The following is a 20,815-nucleotide window of genomic DNA, read 5'->3' on the forward strand; positions in this document are numbered from 1 at the left end:
CACAGAAGGTCTGAGATCCCACCAAGAGCCCTGCACACCTCTTCTATGGGACTAGTTTCTCTCAGGGGAGAGACACACTGCCTACATTTAGGAAGTGCAGCCCCATAAATACCCTGGGGAAGGGTCCCAGGTCTGAGCCCAGGATTGGGCAAAACACAGGCCTTGTCCCGCCCCCCCCCCTGTCACTCAAGGGAGCTGCTCACTGCTGGGGAAAACCCGGATTGGGCCTAACTCTGCCTGCACTGTACCAGGACTTACATATTAGGCAGGGCAGGTTAGTAGCCAAAACTAGACATGGCTACATAAGGAAAGCAATTTTGTTCCGTCGAGCACTATTGACTATGTCAATTTCTTATTTTATGCAGAGCATTAGATTTTGAGGGACAGAGACATTATCAACATCAGGTTTTTCACCAAGGGAATTAGACTCAGTCTCTTTTGTTCACATTTATTCCTTGTGAATGTTATGTTGATGTACAGGCATACCCCGCATTAACATACGCAATGGGACCGGAGCATGTATGTAAAGCGAAAAAGTACTTAAAGTGAAGCACTACCTTTTTCCCACTTATCTATGCATATACTGTACTGCAATCGTCATATACGTGCATAACTGATGTAAATAACGCATGTGTAACAGGCTCTATAGTCTCCCCGCTTGCACACAGCTTCGGTACAGGTAGGGAGACAGTATTGCTGTTCAGGACGTGCAGACAGGCGCATGCGTGAGCTGCCGTTTGCCTATTGAGCTAGATGTACTTACTCGCGAGTGTACTTAAAGTGAGTGTCCTTAAACCGGGGTATGCCTGTATGTTACTTCAATGAAGAGGACTTCTGTCTGTGGGATCAACAAGCTTTAAAGTGTATGTCAACGTTCTTTATTTCAAATATAATTAAACCTCATCCTTACTGTATTTATTTTTGACTTTGCACACAGGTGAGGTTTTTTTGATGCGCTGTTTTTGGACCATGCCCTAATTTCTCTTTTCACTTTTGCAAATATACTAATTTGTTGAACATTTTGTAAACATGATCTGCAAGACATTAGAACATCTCTATTTACCAGGCACTTCGGCTCTTATGAAGTGGGTAGTTGAGCTAAAATGTTCTTCATAATGGCATGGTGATTCTGAAGTCATGTATTGTTCCTGCCTTTATTACCACTGTGGTTAATAAAAGATTCAAAACGGATATAGTGGGTGCATGCTTTTATTACTCCTTCACCTAGTGCAGGAACGTGCTAAGTCTTACATGGTTATATACTGTATATTTTAGATATATGAGCCTTCTGACTTTTATTGAACAGCATGTGAATGAGTAATTTGGAAAATATTACACATTTACATGCTTATTATATCAGCAAATATGTCCACTGATGTTATTAAAACTGCTCCTGGTTCATCTTTACCCTTTATGCAATAGGGTAGAGGTTTGTTTGGGTGAATTTAAACAGAAACTGCCAAATAATATTATCATTAGACTTTACAGAATACAGGCCTACTGTACACTGTGTCACTCTCACTTGGCTATGGGCCTACTGTATTAGTGCAGTCAGGTTGGTAGTGGTAGTAGTGAGAATAAAGCTAAGAGCTGTTTGCAGGAGGAGAATACAGAGGGGTTTAGCTTGAAAACTGACACTAGCATTTGATGTACAAGCAAAAGCAAACATTCCTGGCTCTGGTAGTGGTTGGTATGTAACTGAATGGTGATGCGGTAGCCTCTTTAATCATTTGTAGACTGATGATGATGTTGGTGGTAGTGGAATGGTATACTTGGTAGAGAAGGAAAGCTGCTAGATTTGGTGCCATAACAAGTGTTTGTGTAGGGTGGTGGTGGTACTTTAAAGCAGCAGTACAGGTTGCATTACTTGATTTTTTGTTGTTATAGGATTGAAGCAGGGGGTCACCGGAGCTGAACCCTGTTAATTTCAGCTCTGGGGACCCTCTTCTTCCATAGATACTTACCTCTTTAGTGGTGTCGGTATCTCTGCAGCCAGGGAAATAGTGTGCCTAACAAAATGAGCCCACGTCATGTGAGCCAGTAGAAAGCTGTGACATCATCCCTTGCGGATTCCTATTGGCTGTGTGACCAAGGGCTTTAAACTCCACTGAGATACCGGCACCCCCTATGGAGGTAAGTATTTCTAAAAGCAGGGTGTCCCCGGAGCTGAAATTAATAGTGTTCAGATCAGGAAACCCCCTGCTCTAATTCTATGTAAAAGCTCTTCCCCCGGCCAATAGAAGGTGCCACACCAAAGTGTCTAAAGTCTATTCAGGTGACGCTCAGTATCTTTGTTACAGGTACCTTTATCTCAGGGATCTGGCAAACGGGCAGGCTGCTATGGTAAGCAAATAAGAGAAGGGCACCAGGGACTTTTTTGTAATTTTATTCACATAAACCATTAACAAACTATTTCCTTGGGTTGCTCAGGCAGCAACGCCCAAAGAGGCACATTCCTTTCACTTTGTGACAACCCATTGCCCATTGCTGGCTATTCCCACCTCCACTAAGACCCATTGGCAGGATGCCTCTTGCATGACAATTCACACCCTTATACCCTAACAGAGCACCTCTGTGGTGATACTCATAGACCTTTAGTGAGGAGCCTCCTGTGGAGTACCTCGCCACCCCCTCGTATCGGTACAATAATTCTCAGGGCCATATAGACGGACCCTATTCTTTAGGAGTGACTATTTCCCTGACTGGAAAATAACAAAGTGATCCCACTACTAACACATATAGTTGCAGAATAACAGGACTTACTGTACACTATATACAATGAGATATCCCATCTCTGTCTCCTGCTGGGATCTGATCCTAGAATGTTACATCCCCACATATATATCCAGTAGTGACATCACTAGTCACCATGACTACTAGGGGAGGGGTATGACATTCTACTTCCTATCATTACTTAGTGACATCACTAGGCACCGTGTAGAAGGTGGGAGTGGCTAGGTTCCGCCTACTCATCCTACCCCAAATGATGGACAGAGGCGGTACACTGTAGCTATACCTGCAGTTAACCTCGAGGGCCCTTAAGTAAGTAGCATTCCCACAGGCGTGCTACACCTATAACATAAAAAAGCAAGCAATGCAACCTGTAGTGCTGCTCTAAAATTTGTAAATTCTAGCAGTTCACAATTTATTTAAAATTTTCATGATCACTAAAGTTTTTGCAAATGATTTAATTACTCAGATGTTCACAGAAGGTCCCCAAAGAGATACATTTTTTTTGCATGTTGCTGAAGAAGTATGGAAAAAATATGTATGTTTTGCCACAATTATGAGAACATTACAGCGTATAAAGGGCCATGTGACCTGGTTCCATTTACTTCTGTCTTCGACTAAGCCCCTGATTGAGCGACCTATGCTGAAGCAGGGATATCCTGGAAACTGACCTGTTGGTGGCACTTTAGGACTGGAGTTTCCCATCCCTGCCCTACACCCTCATTATCATTCCTACTGCTGAGTAAACAAGAGCCAAATACGTCATCACTACATCGTCATGACTACTACTTCCAACACCCTCCAAACAAACAACCAGAAATTGAGGTTTACCTCCATTCTCAGCTGTGCTACTGCTTGTGCCTTTCTCAGACTGTATGGTTCTAGGCCAAGTGCCCTATAATTAAAGAGATACTACGATGAGTTCCCACTTTCCCACTCCTCACTATGGCATGACCCTAACCACACGTGACTGGCTACTGTAGTGTTCTTAGCATACTGTTGCATTAAAGGTTCTGTATACGGTAACTAGAGATCGACACATTTTTCACCGACATTCCAATTCGCCGCAAACTTGGGAGTTACTTTCAGCTGCGAATATCCCACGGCTCAGTCTAAAAAATGTACATTGACCTGCTTTTGTTAAAACGGTTGCAATACCGCCGGCCACCACTATTTGCACATTCTTTTGTGAATGTCATGAAATCTATATTAAATTAATTTGAGAATGTTACAACCTTCTATCCGCACTCTCTCTCTCATATAGTTATTTGCTATATTTTACATATACACTATATTGCGGCAACCTGTTAGACTGAGAGAGGAGAGAAGAGGAGGGCAGAGAGAAAGAGGGAAAGAGAAGGGGAGAGAGAAAGGGAAAGAGAGCGCTGTGAATGGTACTGTAAATATTAAAGTGAGCCGCTGACAGACCAGTTTTTAATGTAAGTTTTATTTTTTTTAAAACATTTATGCCTTTTGAATGTCATAAGAGTCATTAACTAATTGCGAAGAGTGTTGTAGTTTCTTCTTATACTTAGGGTGTTAAATGTACAAATATTTAAAGAAATTGGCACCAGTATATTATAACAAATATTTAACCAAAAATGTAGTGAAATTACAACTATTAGGATCACACGCATCTACAATTCCCTGTGGATATATCTATAAATAGCAAATATTTGTGAAATTCATGCTTTGGGGGATACTGTACTTTAGAACCTTCTCAATAGCAATACATGTAAGTTAAGAAGGGGGGGTACAGTACACTATGTTATTTATCCATAAAGTAATTAGATACTGCATTTCTTTGTTATTCTAGAAATATAGAGGCAGTTAGTGAGGTAAAATAGATATATGGGGCAATTAGTGAGGTAAAATAGATATGGGATATTACAGAAATAAAATAGGTATAAGGGTCCGTTACGGAATGTAAAATAGATATATGGGGCAATTAGTGCGGTAAAATAGATTTATGGGGTATTACAGAAATTAAATAGGTATGAGGTCCATTACTGAATGTAAAATAGATATGAGGGGCAGTTACTGAGGTAAAATAGATATGAGGGTATATTTAAACATCACTATACCACTATACCATCTAGTTTCACCAGCTGATCACTACAGTACAGTACCTCGACATTGCTGACTATAGCAGATATACTCCTGATTCAGATATCGCTGCTTGACTTTTGAATCACTACTTGGTTCATTTGAGGTTGATACTGTGTAATCTGTGATATAGACACAGTATCCAGCTATATAGATATGATATGCTAGCTCTGCTGAGCTTGGCATACAAGGTAACCTTTTTGTTACAAGACACTCCTCACTGCACACAGTTCGCAAAGTGAGATTCTGGCTGAGACTTGATTAGCAACCCATTTTTACCAACTTTCGCTTTGTAATTGATGCCTATTTATTTGCTGGGTAACTGTTACCATACGTCACTATAGTAGGTCATTTACTGTAGCCTTATTTTAACTTTTTGAGTATATTTTCATAAAACGTTGGTATTTTACAACACACTCCTTTATCAGTAGTCACATAAGTAACTGTGTTTCTGTTTGTGGGAACCCCTTTCTCTTTTGAGTCTGTTTATTTAAGGTCAGGAAACAAGAATGACACAAGACACTTCGGATTTTCTAATGCTGAATTTAATGAGCCAATAAAGACGACGTTTCGACCTAAAATGGTATTTCAAGTGATGAAAAAAGCCATATCATCACTTGAAAAAGACCATTTTAGGTCGAAACGTCGTCTTTTTTTGGCTCATTAAATTCAGCATTAGAAAATCCGAAGTGCCTTGTGTCATTCTTGTTTCCTGACACTATCTGGGTCTCCAGCAGGCTACCCTCAATACCAGAGCACCGGTAATGATAACAATAATCTGGAATGTGGTGTGCAGCAGGTAACCTTCTTGGCACTGTTTATTAAAGGTGACACGCAACCTTAACTACCCCCTCCCCCCATACTTTACTGATGTCACCATACATTACATCAGGGGTGTGCAAAATGGAGGATAGCCGGGGATCGCGCGAGGCCTCTGTAACTTTTTATTACCTTGGTTCCAGCGATGCATCTCCATGGCAACCGGCATCAAATGACGCCGCGGGACATGTGAAGTCACATTGCTATGGCAACATGCCGTCAAATGACCCTGCAACGTCATTTGACGCCCGGAGCCGTGCAGGGGCGCAAGCCGGAAGGGCAAACATACGTTAATGCACCCCTGCATTACATCACAAATGACATGATCCCATCACATCAGTGAATGTGAGGTGGATAAAGGTGATTATGGAATTGGGGAAGTTGACATCACATATGTGAGGATATATGTAGCACGCCAGAGACTACTACTATAGCACCTTGGACAATTTCAACTCCGACCAGCACTGAAAACTGTTCATTTCTTTAAAGCTATGATCAAAACCAATGTGGGGGTATTTGGAAGCCTGATACTTGTGGGATGCAGAGGGTGGATAAAGTAAAAGGATCAGAAAGAACTGATACTTGTGGCGGACGTGAAGGGATAAAGGGGCCACAGGTACTTGGGGAGGCATGGGGAACATAGGGATCCCAGAAGCCAGATACATATATTCGAAATGTTCAGACTTTCGAAGGGTTTGGTTACAAACCTTAACTACACAGTAACTAATTATATATATATATATATATATATATATATATATATATATATATATATATATTAGTTATATATATATATATAACCTTGTTACAACTATGGATCAAATGAAAATTCTTATATGTAATTTGTGACTTCCTTGTAAACACCTTAAATTACAGTCCTTTTATTTGAACTTTTAAAATAGAGTATGCACGCCCTTTTTCTTTATTTCATTTCTGAACAGTGAGTAAATAACTCAATATGACAATGTGCATCCCTGACCTTCTATATTCTTCTCTCATTCACCTGCCCAAATGACAGAAAGACAGGTGTGCTGTAACTTTATACAGGAAGCACTGTAGTCACTAATAGGGACAGTAAGAATGTATTTTGCAAGTTAGTCGGAATAAAACAATGAAGACAACACTGAAACATTCAAAACTTTGAGCTACTTAATACAACAGGTGTTGAAACTGAGGAATCTAGGTCAATCGTGATACATGACATATACATGCTGTTCTTCCTGCCCTGGTTGTGCTACGCTAATGCTTTGTGTAGTTTGGTATGTAAGTTATAGATTGTTCTTAAGATACAATGACCTGAAATTGGGGAACATAGATGTTATATGAAATAAAGACCAGGATGCATCAAAATGTTAGTCCTATATTGAATGTGATATTTCCTGACCAGCTGGTAATAAAAGAATCAATGAGTACTTGGACAACATCTTCACCAAGAATACTCACATTGAATTACTGTATCTTATCCTTTCTTAAAAATAATTTTTAAATAACAGATCACTTAAAAAAAAAAAAAATTATGTCTCCACTCTGCTGCTAATCGTTCTCTCTGCAACTTCTACTGCTTATTTATATCCTTGAGTTGATGTATTCGAGAGAAGGGTGCGTGACTTGTAACAATTTGGGCTTACATAACAGAGCTGACATTGGGAATCAAAGTGGATACTTTGAAATCAAAAGTCCTGGATGCTGTTGCCCACAGAGATACAGCTCAACCCTGTTATAACGCTGTGCTTGGGGTCCAAAGAATCACATCGCGCTATAAGCGGATCACATTAGAAATAATGTACAATCGTATGCATTGAACAATAAAGTATTTAAGACACCAATAATCATGTTGTAAAGTATTCATAAATACGAAAATTGGGAGCCAAGCTTGCATCGCGTTATAAGCGGATTCGCGTGGTATCTTATCGCGTTATAACAGGGTTGAGCTGTCATATGTCTGTATTCTGTATTATTTTACATTGTTATATCAATAATTTTAGTAAATGGCCACTATCCATGTGAAAAGCACCTTCTTTAATATTTAACAACAGGACAGGAATAGCTCGCTACCTATAGGGTGTTACCCAGGATAAATAGCTTCCTAAGAAGCTTACTCAAAACACAATAACTAGGGACAGGGGGATGGGAAAGTAGAACTATCCTTTTGGAAGGTGCACTCCTAATGAACCCCAAATATACTGGAATCAAGAAGGATACTTCTACTACTAAGCGTGCCGGTTGGTATCTCTCATTGTAGAACTAAACCTTTGTCCAGAGACTTCGCAGAGACTTGGACATTTATCATGCAATAACAAACACCTTGATGTATAGGGCATTTCTAGGATCACCTAGATATGTTTAAAACAAACTTTAATCTTTCAAATTTGAAATAAATACACTCAAATGGATAAAAACAGTTAAAAAGAGGGCGACTACCGGTAATTAGATAGAATATGCGGCAGACTCACACACTGCTAATAGTGTATGTGAAAACTCCTGTGTTCCAAACTCCACCAGCTGCACTGCAAACGGACTAAGGCTAAGGCCCCGGTCACGCCGCTGTAACGAGCGCCCGCTACGTAGGCGGCACGTTCAGCCGATTCCCCGGTCTGCAGCTCACTGCAGGAGGAGAGACTGGGGGGGGCGTGGCGGGGGAGTGACAGGGGCGCGGCCATGACGTCACCCGGCAGGTTCGCCCTCATTGGCTGAATCGCCGGGGGGCGTGCCTAATCGCTCGACGCGAGTCCTGCTCTCAATTCTTTTGAGAGCAGGAGCAGATCTCGCCCGAGTTCTTCGGCCCCCCCTCGCAGCGGGCCCGGCGCCATTGAGGGGAGGGCTCTCGTCCGTGCAGCGTCCGCCACAGCGGACATTGTAGTAGGCAGCGGGGGCAAGGCCTTATATCCTTGGCTGTACTTCTTACTTTGTAGATATATATATATATATAGCTAAATGTAGTGAATAAGCCCTTGCAGGCAGGTTCTAACTGTAAAAGAACCTATCTAAAGCTAAAGAAGCCCATAAGTAATACATGCGGCCAATACAGTAGCTAGAAAACACTACCAAATAGGTGGGAAACACATAGAGAGAATGGTACTCTAGTGGGGTGATCTGGGTTGAAAAGATGCAAATGGATGCAGAAATGAACAGACTGGCAGATCTGGAAAGGGTTGCCGATGAAAACCCTTGTAGCCTTAGATAGTGCCACGCAATATTAACTCATGTACCTTTTGCAGTAACAGGGTAAATAATGCATCCCATAGATGAAAAGGGTAATCCTTGGTTGACATATAAAGCAAAACCCTAGGGACTTAAGTGAATCTATAGTCTTGTTTGTAAAAGGATCTTTGAAGACGAAGTCCAGAATGGGGTATGAATCACACGGTCTGTATATAATAAACACAGGTAGGGGGTTCTGATTGCCCGTTGGACAGCTGTGCTCGGAAGGCTACAAGTTGCTGTAGTATGAATGTAGCAGCATTACAGATATCCAGATACAATGTTGTCACAGACTGTCAAACTGTAGACCAAAGCTCTTGACAAAAGAAGCAAAGTAAATAGGGGTATGAATGCAGATGCCTGTACAGGATATAGTACATGCCAAGTGATTCTAATCCCTCCCTCTTACTGGCAACTACTGAAGATAATACCTCATGTAGAATCAATAGGATAATGATAAATGAGTGTAACTGATCCCAAAGTGAAATACTCAGTTATACCGCGCAGCAGAGTCTACGTAAGAGCTGTGTAAGAAGCTCGTCTGCTGCTTCTAACCCTCATACAATTTGTGCCTGACAGCTGTTTTGCCTGATAGCGGATTCTTCCGGGGGAAGCGCTATCAGGCGAAACAGCTGTCCGGCACAAATTGTACCTCATATATTCTGTCCCTGCTTCATTGACAGATTAGAGTTTGTGAAAGGACCTTGTGGTCTGAAATGTACGTTGCTCTGGAGCATGTTGATTGCCTGATGATTTATTACATTTAAATTACTATTTACTATTTTTCTACTGAGTGTGCTGCGGGCTTCCCTTTTTTGTGTATCTACCGGACTGTTTGGTGTTCCCTGTCTATCTGTGAGCACCTTGATCTCTGTAAAATATATCTTGCATCAGTCTAGTCTAGTCTAGTCTCCTCAAACCTCCATCCAAGTAAATTAGGGAGAGATGCCTGTGCTGAAAAAGGAGCACACCTGAGGTACCCTGAGAGATATGCTAATGACTATAAGAGTATATTTAAATGAGTCCCACCCTACACTTCGTAACATTATTTCAATACCAACGCTTTTGAATTCATAAGCCGTAAGCACCTACTAACTGGAGTGGTGTACTGGTGTCAGACTCAACAGGACTAGAAACCACAACCACTGCTTTTTTAAGCAGCAGTTCTAGCAGTGTGAGCTAAACCAGCTGATGTATAGCATGACTGCCACATCATACTTTTGAGCTGCTCACTGCTCACAAGTCTAACTGAACTAGCTATTAGCGTATCTCACAAGTATCTCAGGTGTGCTCCACAAGGAACATTAAACTGTCAACCAGGAAGTGGAAATGTTCTGCTTTTAAAGAAAGCGAAGGAAGGGAAGGAGAGGAGGGGGCTACTACAGGTACAGCATATGCACTCATTTTCGAACAGCATGAAGGATATGCACAAAAATGGCTACGGTATAACAGAACAGGGACAAAAAAATGTAACTGTGCCATCTGCCAGAAACATACTGAATTTAAAAACTTTATTTTAAAATAAATAAAACTCTACAAACTGCAGGAAGTAATTCCACTTGCTTCCCATAGCACACAAATTGTTATTGGGTTCACAAGTCTTATGCACTTTATGAGGAATGGGGTATGGTGTCAGACCAACAGGAACTGAACTTAAACTCACACAACCACTGTTATTCAGAACAACAGTTCTAGCAGTGTGAGCAAAACAAGCTGATGGCTTCAACCACTGTCACATTATACTTCGGTTTGAGCTCTACTTCTCATTGAGTGCTCATACATGTAAACAGCACTTTACCCTCTTCTAGGATAGAGACGTATATCTAATAAGTAGTCTTCTGAAATGAGACACCATTTGGCATGGGAAAGACACCTTACAGTCCATTTATTTGAATAGGCTGTAATCTATTCCAGTTCCGAAGGTGTTTTATGGCTGAACATTGCTTAGTAAATATGGCCCACTGTCTTCTTTATAAGATTAGAAGTACTAACTCAAGTCACAAGCTCACTTTGTTATATTACTTTCTCTCTGCATCTGCTTTGTTTGCTGTGCTTCACCTTGTTTTACTTGTGTGTGGCAGAAAAACTGAGTTTTATTTAATCTCGCCTGGCCTCAGTAACTCAAAGCCCTCATTACAGATTATTACTGTTCTTCAAGTCATTTCAAGGTTACAATCAACAAAATAGATATCCCTTGGAGGTATGCTGTTAGTAGACAGTGTTGCACTGCTGCTCATCAGCTGGTTTAGCTCACACTGCTAGAGCTGCTGCCTAGAAAAGCAATGATTGTGTGTTGTAGTCCTTTTGACACCAGTACCTAATTCCAGTCATTAGTATGCCTTATTCTTACAAACTCTATATAGTTGTTATGTACTCATTTAAATATACTTTGCATAGTCATTAGCATAACTCAAGGGACTGCCCAATCTGAGGCAGATTCAAATTGGCCAAAACATTCACCCATTTCTATTTGTTTGGCTACTGATGATAGCATAAGTAATTTAACAAAATGGATAATAACTATAATTAGCCAGTAAGATTTGAAGTAAATGGATCGGAACAAATCAGAAACATACTAATTTGTATCTGTAAAACTAATAAATGAAATGTTCCTGTATATGGATTGCACTGTAGTGCCGACGAGTATTCTAAAATAAATCTGGGGCAATCACCAACAACACCCAGGTACATGCTGGGTACATGCTGGGTACATGTTGCAACATTTCAGTGACATTTCTGCAGACAGACTAATGGCCCATCGGATTAACAGTGGGAGTCCCTGGCAGTCCCGTTCAGTTTGTGTTAATCCAATGGTCCATTAGTCTCTGCAGAAATGTCACTGAAAGGTTGCAGCCTGTACCCAGCATGTACCTGGGTCTTGTTGGTGATAGACCCAGATTTTACAAGGCAAGTTTAAGGCAAGTTTTAGAATACTCGTCTGGCGTACCTGTATGTTTCTAAGGAAACAAATGACATTGAGGAGAAATACAGTAGCATGCAATACATACTGGTTTCACTAGGAGCTATTAAAGATCCTAATAGTTACTTGAAAAATAATACCCTGATAAATATTCCAGTGTTGCATTTACCATTTCTTAGTTGCGCTGTTTTCAGAAAATTCATATTGGCATGAATTCCAAAGGGTCCACCAAACAAAAATTGCACCCTAAATATTTCTCCCAAATGGAAAAATATATTTTATTTTACATAATAAAATATTATATATGACCATAATAAAACAATAAGGGTTCCCCAATAATTTAATGTAATTATTGTGTTCTATGGGCAAAGATTTTCACCTTGATATTTATTCCTGTCTGTGTTTTAGGAGTAAGAGTGAATGAACCCATGATTTAAAGCTTTGTTAAATGAAATGACTGAACTGCAATATATTTCACATTTGTAATATTTCTAAGATGCCGCGCTTCCAATAACAGATCACAGAAATGACACATTTTGAATTTGTTTATTGCGGCACAGAAAGAAAATATTCACTGTGGCCATATTAAAAGTACAGTTTTACATTTTGACTACACATAAAAAAAACATTTTAGTAAAAGCAGAAATCTGACAATCATTGATCTACTGTAGGTCAGTGATACTGCAATGAAATGATTCATGTAAAACTGAAAGCACCATGCATTTCCCATTCATTCTTCAAATAAGCCTCTGCTAGTTGTAAGCATCCTTTTCTTCCTTTGGGCGGCTTTGTGTGGCAGTAGATATAAACCCCCCTGCTAATATACTTCCAAGGCTATTTTTTGTGGGTGGAATGTCACTTTGTGCATCTAAAAGACAAAACATAAAAAATATAAGATTTTAACTCCAGTTACTGTACAATGGAATATATTTAAGCAAAGAGGATACACCATGTGCTAAAGATATCCTGTATATCCCTCACAAGACTGCGGTTCATCAGTATGCAACCACCTTGTGGTCTATTCTTTCCCCCCAGGTGTTAACTTACAATACAGACCTGCACTGCTGTGCACTGGAGCTGTCTGACATGTATCAGTTTAGAGGGAAGAGAGCAAGAGATATCATGTGAAATGGAGCATCCAACCACGTATTTTTCACTTTGCAGGTGATATTAAAAAGCCATCTACTGAATCAATTGCATATTTACTTTTTTTGTGTATCTTATAGTGCACACAAACCACTTTGATCACACAGTCTCAGATTTGAGCTTCTGTTAGATTCAGAAATAGTACCAAATAGGCAGGTACGGTTTAGACTTCTAATTGCAAAGACTTACAGAACGAACAGAGGCAGACTGCAGGTGTACAATGTGCCATGCACTTTAACTGAGCAGCTATAGTTACATGATAAAATGTGGCCAGTAATGCAAGCACCACCTAAGAAGCATTTTGAAGACTATATAACACGGTTTATTTTGGGGTGATGTTTTTTTTTTAATTCCACCACTTTTGGGGGGGGGGGGGGGGGGGAGAGAAAGGGATACTGCGCTCAAACTGACAGATTGAGAGTATACAAATAATGCTATAATGCTATACTAGAACAGGGGGGCTACCTGAGGCTCCAAAAACATTTTCCACTAAGTGGCGAAAAGCACATCGGGTTCACAGTGCAACAGATGTCATCACTGACAGAGCGCCTCCGAGAGGTCTGAGAGGGGCGCTATATAGGGGGTGGATTTCCCTCCCTGAGCTTTCACGGGGTTACCTAATGTAGCGATTCCGTCCTATTTACCTCTGTCTCTATCCCTCTTTAGTTTAACGGTCTCCAGCAGCACTATAGGGATTTATACTATGAATTGGAGGCTAACAGAAATTACAATTTACAGAGTGGTTGGGGAACTTCTAAATGGATGTTGGTTACATGTTAACACCACAGATTAAGACACTGATGTATTTTCATACTGAAATGGATACAGTAGAATTGTATACCAATCACCCACCTTATACCTATGTTTCCCTGTACCGATTTATACGTTGTATGTTAAGGTTTCCTTTATGTACGCGGATAATTTAGCAATTACTCTACTCTCAGACCTCACAGCATTCAATCACTTTTGCCCACTGCAATATTTTTAACACTTAGGGCTTTAAGTGTTTTTTTGATATAAAAGTTGTATGTCTTTCAACCAGCACAGTATCATTGCAAGTGATAGCTGTTTAATAGCTATCAGTCTACCCTGATTCCTACACCTAATTACCCTTACAGGTGTAGCTACAGTAGCTATCAGCCTCATCTTACCTGGTGAAGATGTGTGTGTGTGTGTGTGTGTGTGTGTGTGTGTGTGTGTGTGTGTGTGTGTGTGTGTGTGTGTGTGTGTGTGTGTGTGTGTGTGTGTGTGTGTGTGTGTGTGTGTGTGTGTGTGTATATATATATATATATATATATATATATATATATTACTTTTAACCCTCTGTCTTTAGCTAACAATAGTGTAGCCAGCCTGATTAAAGTGTAGAATTGTTTTTTTTACTGCTCACAGCAGTTCTTTAACCCCATTGTTAATGGGTATGACAATAAGGCTTTAGTTAGTGATCCCAATCAGAAGAACATACAAGTTTTCTGTGGCCAATCTGTGCCCAGCCATTCATTACTTATACAACTGGGGAGTGCACCACAACAATAGGATCACCCTCCTCTCTCCTGTTTTCCTACTTGTTTATTCTTCACTATTTTCCCCATTTCCCCCATCTTTTTCTACCACGTTATCACTGCTAAGGCATCTGCAGTCTCATTGGCAGCTCTGCCCTGACGAAAAACGAGACAGCTGCGTGACATCGGCTAAGCCGTTTGATTCGGATCTCTCTTTTTGTTTTAATGTACAACTTACTTGAAGCTGCTTTAAGTGACTGGATGTATTCATTCCAAAACGAACATTCTGCTTTTTTCAATCCTTGATGATTTAACAGCAAACGACTCCATTCCTTGAAGTTATCTCCATTGTTGTGTGCCAGGAACACGGGCCAAGTTGGTAAAGTCCTGGTCACTTTTCTTGAAAAGGTGTACGGGAAATTAGGATTTCTGAATTAGAAAAGACAAGACAGGAGAAAAATGTGTCAAAAGAGGCAGAAAAATAACTTTACATGTGCGTTGCACGGCATTAAAATCTCCCCACTTAAATGAGTTATCTTATACAGTATATCATCCATTCAGCACAGATAAAACTGAAAATCCTTATCTAACAGCACAGTAAAAACCGGAATAAATCATGACACATACACAATACAGTATATACATAGTGGTGCATGGTGGCATGAACGTATTTACATATATACATACCCTGTTCTTACAAAGTTAGTCACATATTGCATTATCTTTAGAGAAAGATTTTGTTCCTCCGTAGAAAATTGATTTTTATAGTTTGGGTGAAAGGGAAGACCAAATGCATAGATAACATCTTCTGGGAGGTCCAGGCCAGAGCTGGAAGAAAAAGAAAGAAAATGGGTTTATACCATATATACAGACGAGCCAATGAGTATTCTAAAACTTGCCTTAAACTTGCCTTAAACTTGCCAGGTACATGCTGTGTACATTTCAGTGACATTTCTGCAGAGACTAATGGCCCATCGGATTAACACAGCAGGGGTTCCTGGCAGTCCTATTCAGTTTGAATGGGACTGCCAGGGACCCCCGCTGTTAATCCGATGGGCCATTAGTCTGCCTGCAGAAATGTGTGAAATGTTGCAGCATATACCCAGCATGTACCCGGGTCTTTTTGGAGATTGCCCCAGCTTTGTTTTAGAATAACCGTCGGCACTACAGTAGATACAGTGTGTGTATATCTATATCAAGAAATAGTAGCCATCTACTAAAGAAATTGTAGCTGCCTGGGGGCCAAAACTGCACACAAACTGGTAGAGTGTGGAGGAGAAGAACAGATACAACAGGTTTTTGCATCAAAAAGCAAGAAAAATATTTAATATATAAAATTAAATGTACATGTATTTCGGCATTAGGCGATACCTTTCTTTTTGGCTGACGAAATGATATTTGAGGACAAGCTTTCGAGAGTTCTACTACCTTGCTCAGTCAATGAATACAGTGAGTCTTCGCTTATCCGACAATGCGTCCCGCAAACTCCTGTCGGATAGCAGATTGTTGGAAAGCGGGACCAATGTTAACCAGTGGCGGTATCCGTCGGACACGCGAAACTTGCGGTGGATAATGCATTTTTTGATTGCATTAGCCGCCGTCGGAAAACGCGTCCGACGGAAAGCGGAACGTTGTAAAGTGTGGACTACCTGTACAGTGTACAACACACACACGTCTATTACTGTAGTAATACATAGTAATGTGTGCCCTACCTACATATGTAGCATATTTCTATATACCTGGAGCACAGGTACATTCAGCTACGATCGCACAACAGCCCAAGGCTATTTTACAAAGGAAATGTTGTGGCTGGAGATTTCTCCTACAGTTGCTGTTCCCTTTATGTACAGTAGCAGGGTTATGTAAAATATATATGCTAGCACCTTTATAAATTCATGTTTCAGCCCATAGTGTTAAGTACAAAGCTGGATCACTAATCTCAAGTCAACTACAATATCAGGTGGAAAGCTAATAGCTGATGTATGTTCACAAAATGTACGTATTCAAAAGATATGGCATATATTTAAAAAAAACAAGCTTTAAGTAAAAAGGTACTTCAAATATCAATTAATTCGCTTTTTTAATTTATTATTTTTTAACATAGGTCGGAAGCTGGTGTTCTCTATAGGTGTACCCCATTCTTTTCAGCTCTGGGACCCCTGCTTCCTGAGATTCAGACCTCTGAACGGTGGGTCTTGGCAAAGTTGAAATTCCCCGGTCACTTGAGCCAATGGGAAGTAACACCGCATGACATCACGGTTTCCTATTGGCTCGCAGGGAGCAGGAGCTTTGAAAGCGACTATTCCGTTATCCCTGCTTGCCAAGCCAGGGTGGTTACCAGCACCCCCTTATGGGGGTAAATATCCCGGAAGCAGGCGTTCCCTGGAGCTGAAATTAATGGGGTTCAGCTTCGGATGCCCCCTGCTTCAATCCTATGATTTAAAAAAAAACAAAAAAAACATTGGATTGTTGCTTTAACAGCAAGATAACCTTGCCTTCTATTTTTTTTCCTTGCGGTTTTATTTTCTATTAGATGACAGTAAAAATGTAATGTTCTTTCTCCAACAACTTTTCTTTTTCAATCTATTGCACACCTTGAAAACTGTACAGTTGTTCAGCTGTTCAAAATTAGCCAAAAAATAAAATATACTTGGCTTCATCAAACCCCTTTTGTTTTTGTTTTGACACATTCTGAGTGTTTGTAATGGAAATTAAATGATTTTATTATATTATTATATGTATAATATATAACCATGAAATGCTTTAATGTAAATGATTTCAACAACACAACTAACAATGTACCCATACCATGGCTGCTAAAGACCTGACACACAAATCTTTGAGTTTAGTCATGACCTGCACAGTGATTCCTTGAGTCAGAATTATTTTACCTTTTACTGTACTTCACTATGCATCCCCCCTCCCCGCCACCCCCCAGATCTTTGGGCAACATAGAATGAAAAAAATTGTATTTCCTTCATACTTTAAGAATAAACATTTTTGATGTGCTTGTCAAAATGTATTTTGATAATGTTGACATTGTGCAATATTATGGCATTAACGCCCACATTGTGAAACAGAAAAGACCTCTTTAGTCCTGTGCCTGGGAAGTGCAATTACAGGTGCTGCACATCTGAAGGAACTGCATGCACGAGCACGTGAGCTATGTCAAACATTCCACGTGTGGGATTTGGTTATCAAAAAATGAAATACGTTTTTATGATCTCTTGTTCAGTCATGCCGGGAAATCTCTACTAATATTTTGTAAGCCGCATCTACCAATAGAATTTGTGACAATATCATTCTAAAAAATATAATTCCCTACGAAAATTATGGATATGAATGTTTATTTGTAAGAATCCAACATACAGTCTGTTGCAGTACAGTATACGGTGGGGCAGCAGAAGGAGCGAGACAATAAATTGATGTACAGTAACCACTAAAGAAACCTATGTAATGTTAACACTACCCCGTGCACCCCAACCACTGCTGCCATCAATAACTATTTATAAGCTACAGGAGAAACAGAAAGACACCAGAAATTCTGGGAGTATGTCTACAAAATTATATATACAGCCCTGTGTACACTGTCAGCGTTATATAACCTCCCCCCCCCCCTTATTATTAGTAGTATATTATAAATTAGCAAAGGACCCATTTACTTGATAGCTGGGAAATAAGCCAATTTAAATATGGTCTCTCTCCCTCTGGCCACTGAGGACTGGACTTGGCCACCCCTGATCTAGGCACATGGACATGGCAAGTAACACAGGGGACGTCGGGGTGCTGTGGATGCTGAATATTATGGTTGTAGATTACAATACTTTTTGATGAGAAACCAGAAAAACAGTGCAAATTTGTCTCAGTTTTGGCTGAAATTAATATTTTGGTAATATGTGAGATTCATGGTAAATAACTATTCTTCTCTCACAGTCAAAACGTTTCTAAAACCTGTCACTTTTTCCTCTGCAATATCACAAAGATACTTTCCTCTGTTGCTTGACTGCTAAAACTCTGACTCCGGCCCTCATTCTCTCCCGTCTCAATTAGTGTAACCTCCTGCTGTCCGGACTTCCTGCCTCTCACCTGTCTCCCCTACAATCTAGAGACATAACATAAAACACAGACAAAGCTCAGTGCACATCCAGAAAAACTTATATACGGTACAGTGCCTAAATGTACATGTATAAATAACTAATATTTATTATAAATCATTCTTCCTGGCAATGCACAGGTTATTAAGAATTTATATTAGTGTAGGGACCCTTGAAACGTGGTCTGCTGTGCAGTTGGCTCAAGGGCTTACAATAATTTAGCCAAAATGTTAAACTAAAAGACCATTTTATTTATTAGTTATTTATACATGTATATTTAGGCACTGTACCGTATATAAGTTTTTCTGGATGTGCACTGAGCTTTGTCTGTGTTTTATGGTATGTCTGGTTTTAAATATATATTGCCATGCTCAGTAGCACTCCTCTGTGAAACTTATATGCTTATATATATGTTGTGGGTATTTTGGGGGTTCAATATGAGCTTGTAGGTGTTCTGTATGTTTTATAATTCTTGTTCAGCTAGTCTTAGCTGATTGGAGGGTGGCAACCTCCTATCTAATTGAAGCTAACTCCCTCCCACATTTAAATGGTTAAAAGCTCACTCCATGGCATCTCCCACTCTCAGGGGAACTTGCCTGCTTACAGTGTGATTTTGACAAATCTATTACAGAGTGCTTTTCCTGGTAATGTACAGGTTAATAAAAGCTTCAATCAGACTTAGAACTTTTGCAACTAATTTTGACAGATTTATTATAAATCATTCTTCCTGGCAATGCACAGGTTATTAAGAATTTATATTAGTGTAGGGACCCTTGAAACATGGTCGGCCGTGCAGTTGGCTCAAGGGCTTACAACAATTTGGCCAAAATGTTAAACTAAAAGACCATTTTATTTATTAGTTATTTATACATGTATATTTAGGCACTGTACCGTATATAAGTTTTTCTGGATGTGCACTGAGCTTTGTCTGTGTTTTATGTTATGTCTCTGGTTTTAAATATATATATTGCCATGCTCAGTAGCACTCCTCAGTGAAACTTATATGCTTATATATGTTGTGGGTATTTTGGGGGTTCAATATGAGCTCGTAGGTGTTCTATATGTTCCCCTACAATCTATCCTAAACGCTGCTGCCAGAATCACTATCTCTTTCCTAAATCTGTCTCAGTGTCTCCTCTGCCGAAATCCCTCTCCTGGCTTCCTATCAAATCCTGCATCTCGCACTTAATTCTCCTCCTCACTTGTAAAGCTTAAAACTCTTCTGCCCCTCCTTATATCTCAGCCCTAATTTCTCGCTATTCACCATCCTGACTCTTGCATTGCGCTCAAGGATGTCTTCGCTCTACCCCCTTCGTATCATCCATAACCAGACACAAATCTCATTTGGTTTTGTGAAGATTGAGATAATGTGTGTGGCTATCACCTCCATTTTGGCCTAACCGCTATTTTGAGTATTTGCTTGTATGTATGCTTATTTGTTTTATTCGTGTTTGATCTGTGAATGATTGATTCTGCAGAGTATCGCTTCTAGATGTAACTCGCCCTTGTGTAATTCCAACGAGGCATGCAAGAATTGAAAATGCAATTGTAAGAGGTTTTTCCTATCTTAGATATTCCTGCTGACCTTAGGTTCTGTTATCTGACAGCTACAGTACACACAGGGCTGGACAGAGTAACTCCCTTATGTTACAAGGTCAAGAGGCCCACATTATGGTAAAATTATAGGATAAGAATATAGCGTATGCAGCATATTTAGATATCAATATGTATTTTTGTATAGGTCATCATATAGTTTTTATCTCTAAGCCAGCCCCCTTAAAGGGCGTATTACTCATTTTGAAATGTATAAAAATGTGATACCAAGCAATATTTCTTTAGAGGCCTGAGTTCTTTTTGAATTCTCTCTCACTTGTACCATGGGGTTGATAAACTCACTTGTTACTTTGAACCCTTGACTCATTGATTTTATTTCTACGCTTTCACAGTTTACAATTTATGTTGCTCAAATTTGTTAATTTGCGTCAATTACATGATGTATCCTGCCCAGTGTCAGATTTCATATTAGGCCCAAGTGGCAACATTTTGCAGCACTCTCAGGCCTATTGGAAATGCACTTGCCTGTGTTGGTCACCTCCGTGCTGTCGCCCTCCTGCTCGTTTGGAATCCCAGCGTCAAATGACGCTACGGACGTCACGAACATGGCGTCACACGGCGTCTCGTTGCCATGGCAATGTGACATCGCGACATCAACATGACACAATGTCATTCGTGACGTCCGGGCCCTCATTTGACGCTGGGATGCCAAAATGAGAAGGAGGAACGCACAAAGGAGGCGG

The 20,815-nt window shown here is 40.1% G+C and overlaps 1 protein-coding gene across 1 annotated transcript in view; it reads right to left on the reverse strand.

Annotated features, from left to right (window-relative positions):
* Positions 1-12,312: 12,312 nt before the first annotated feature.
* TG (thyroglobulin) overlaps positions 12,313-20,815 on the reverse strand; it is a 240,109-nt gene continuing 231,606 nt past the window's right edge. The window contains exons 46-48 of the mRNA XM_075588461.1: positions 15,112-15,252; positions 14,663-14,853; positions 12,313-12,644 (exon numbers count right to left, since the gene is read on the reverse strand). Coding sequence (XP_075444576.1) covers positions 12,529-12,644; positions 14,663-14,853; positions 15,112-15,252 — 448 coding nt within the window. The 3' untranslated portion in view covers positions 12,313-12,528. The remainder of the gene's footprint in view (positions 12,645-14,662; positions 14,854-15,111; positions 15,253-20,815) is intronic.

Source organism: Ascaphus truei, chromosome 2 (genome assembly GCF_040206685.1).
Source record: "Ascaphus truei isolate aAscTru1 chromosome 2, aAscTru1.hap1, whole genome shotgun sequence".
Taxonomy (NCBI): Eukaryota; Metazoa; Chordata; class Amphibia; order Anura; family Ascaphidae; genus Ascaphus; species Ascaphus truei.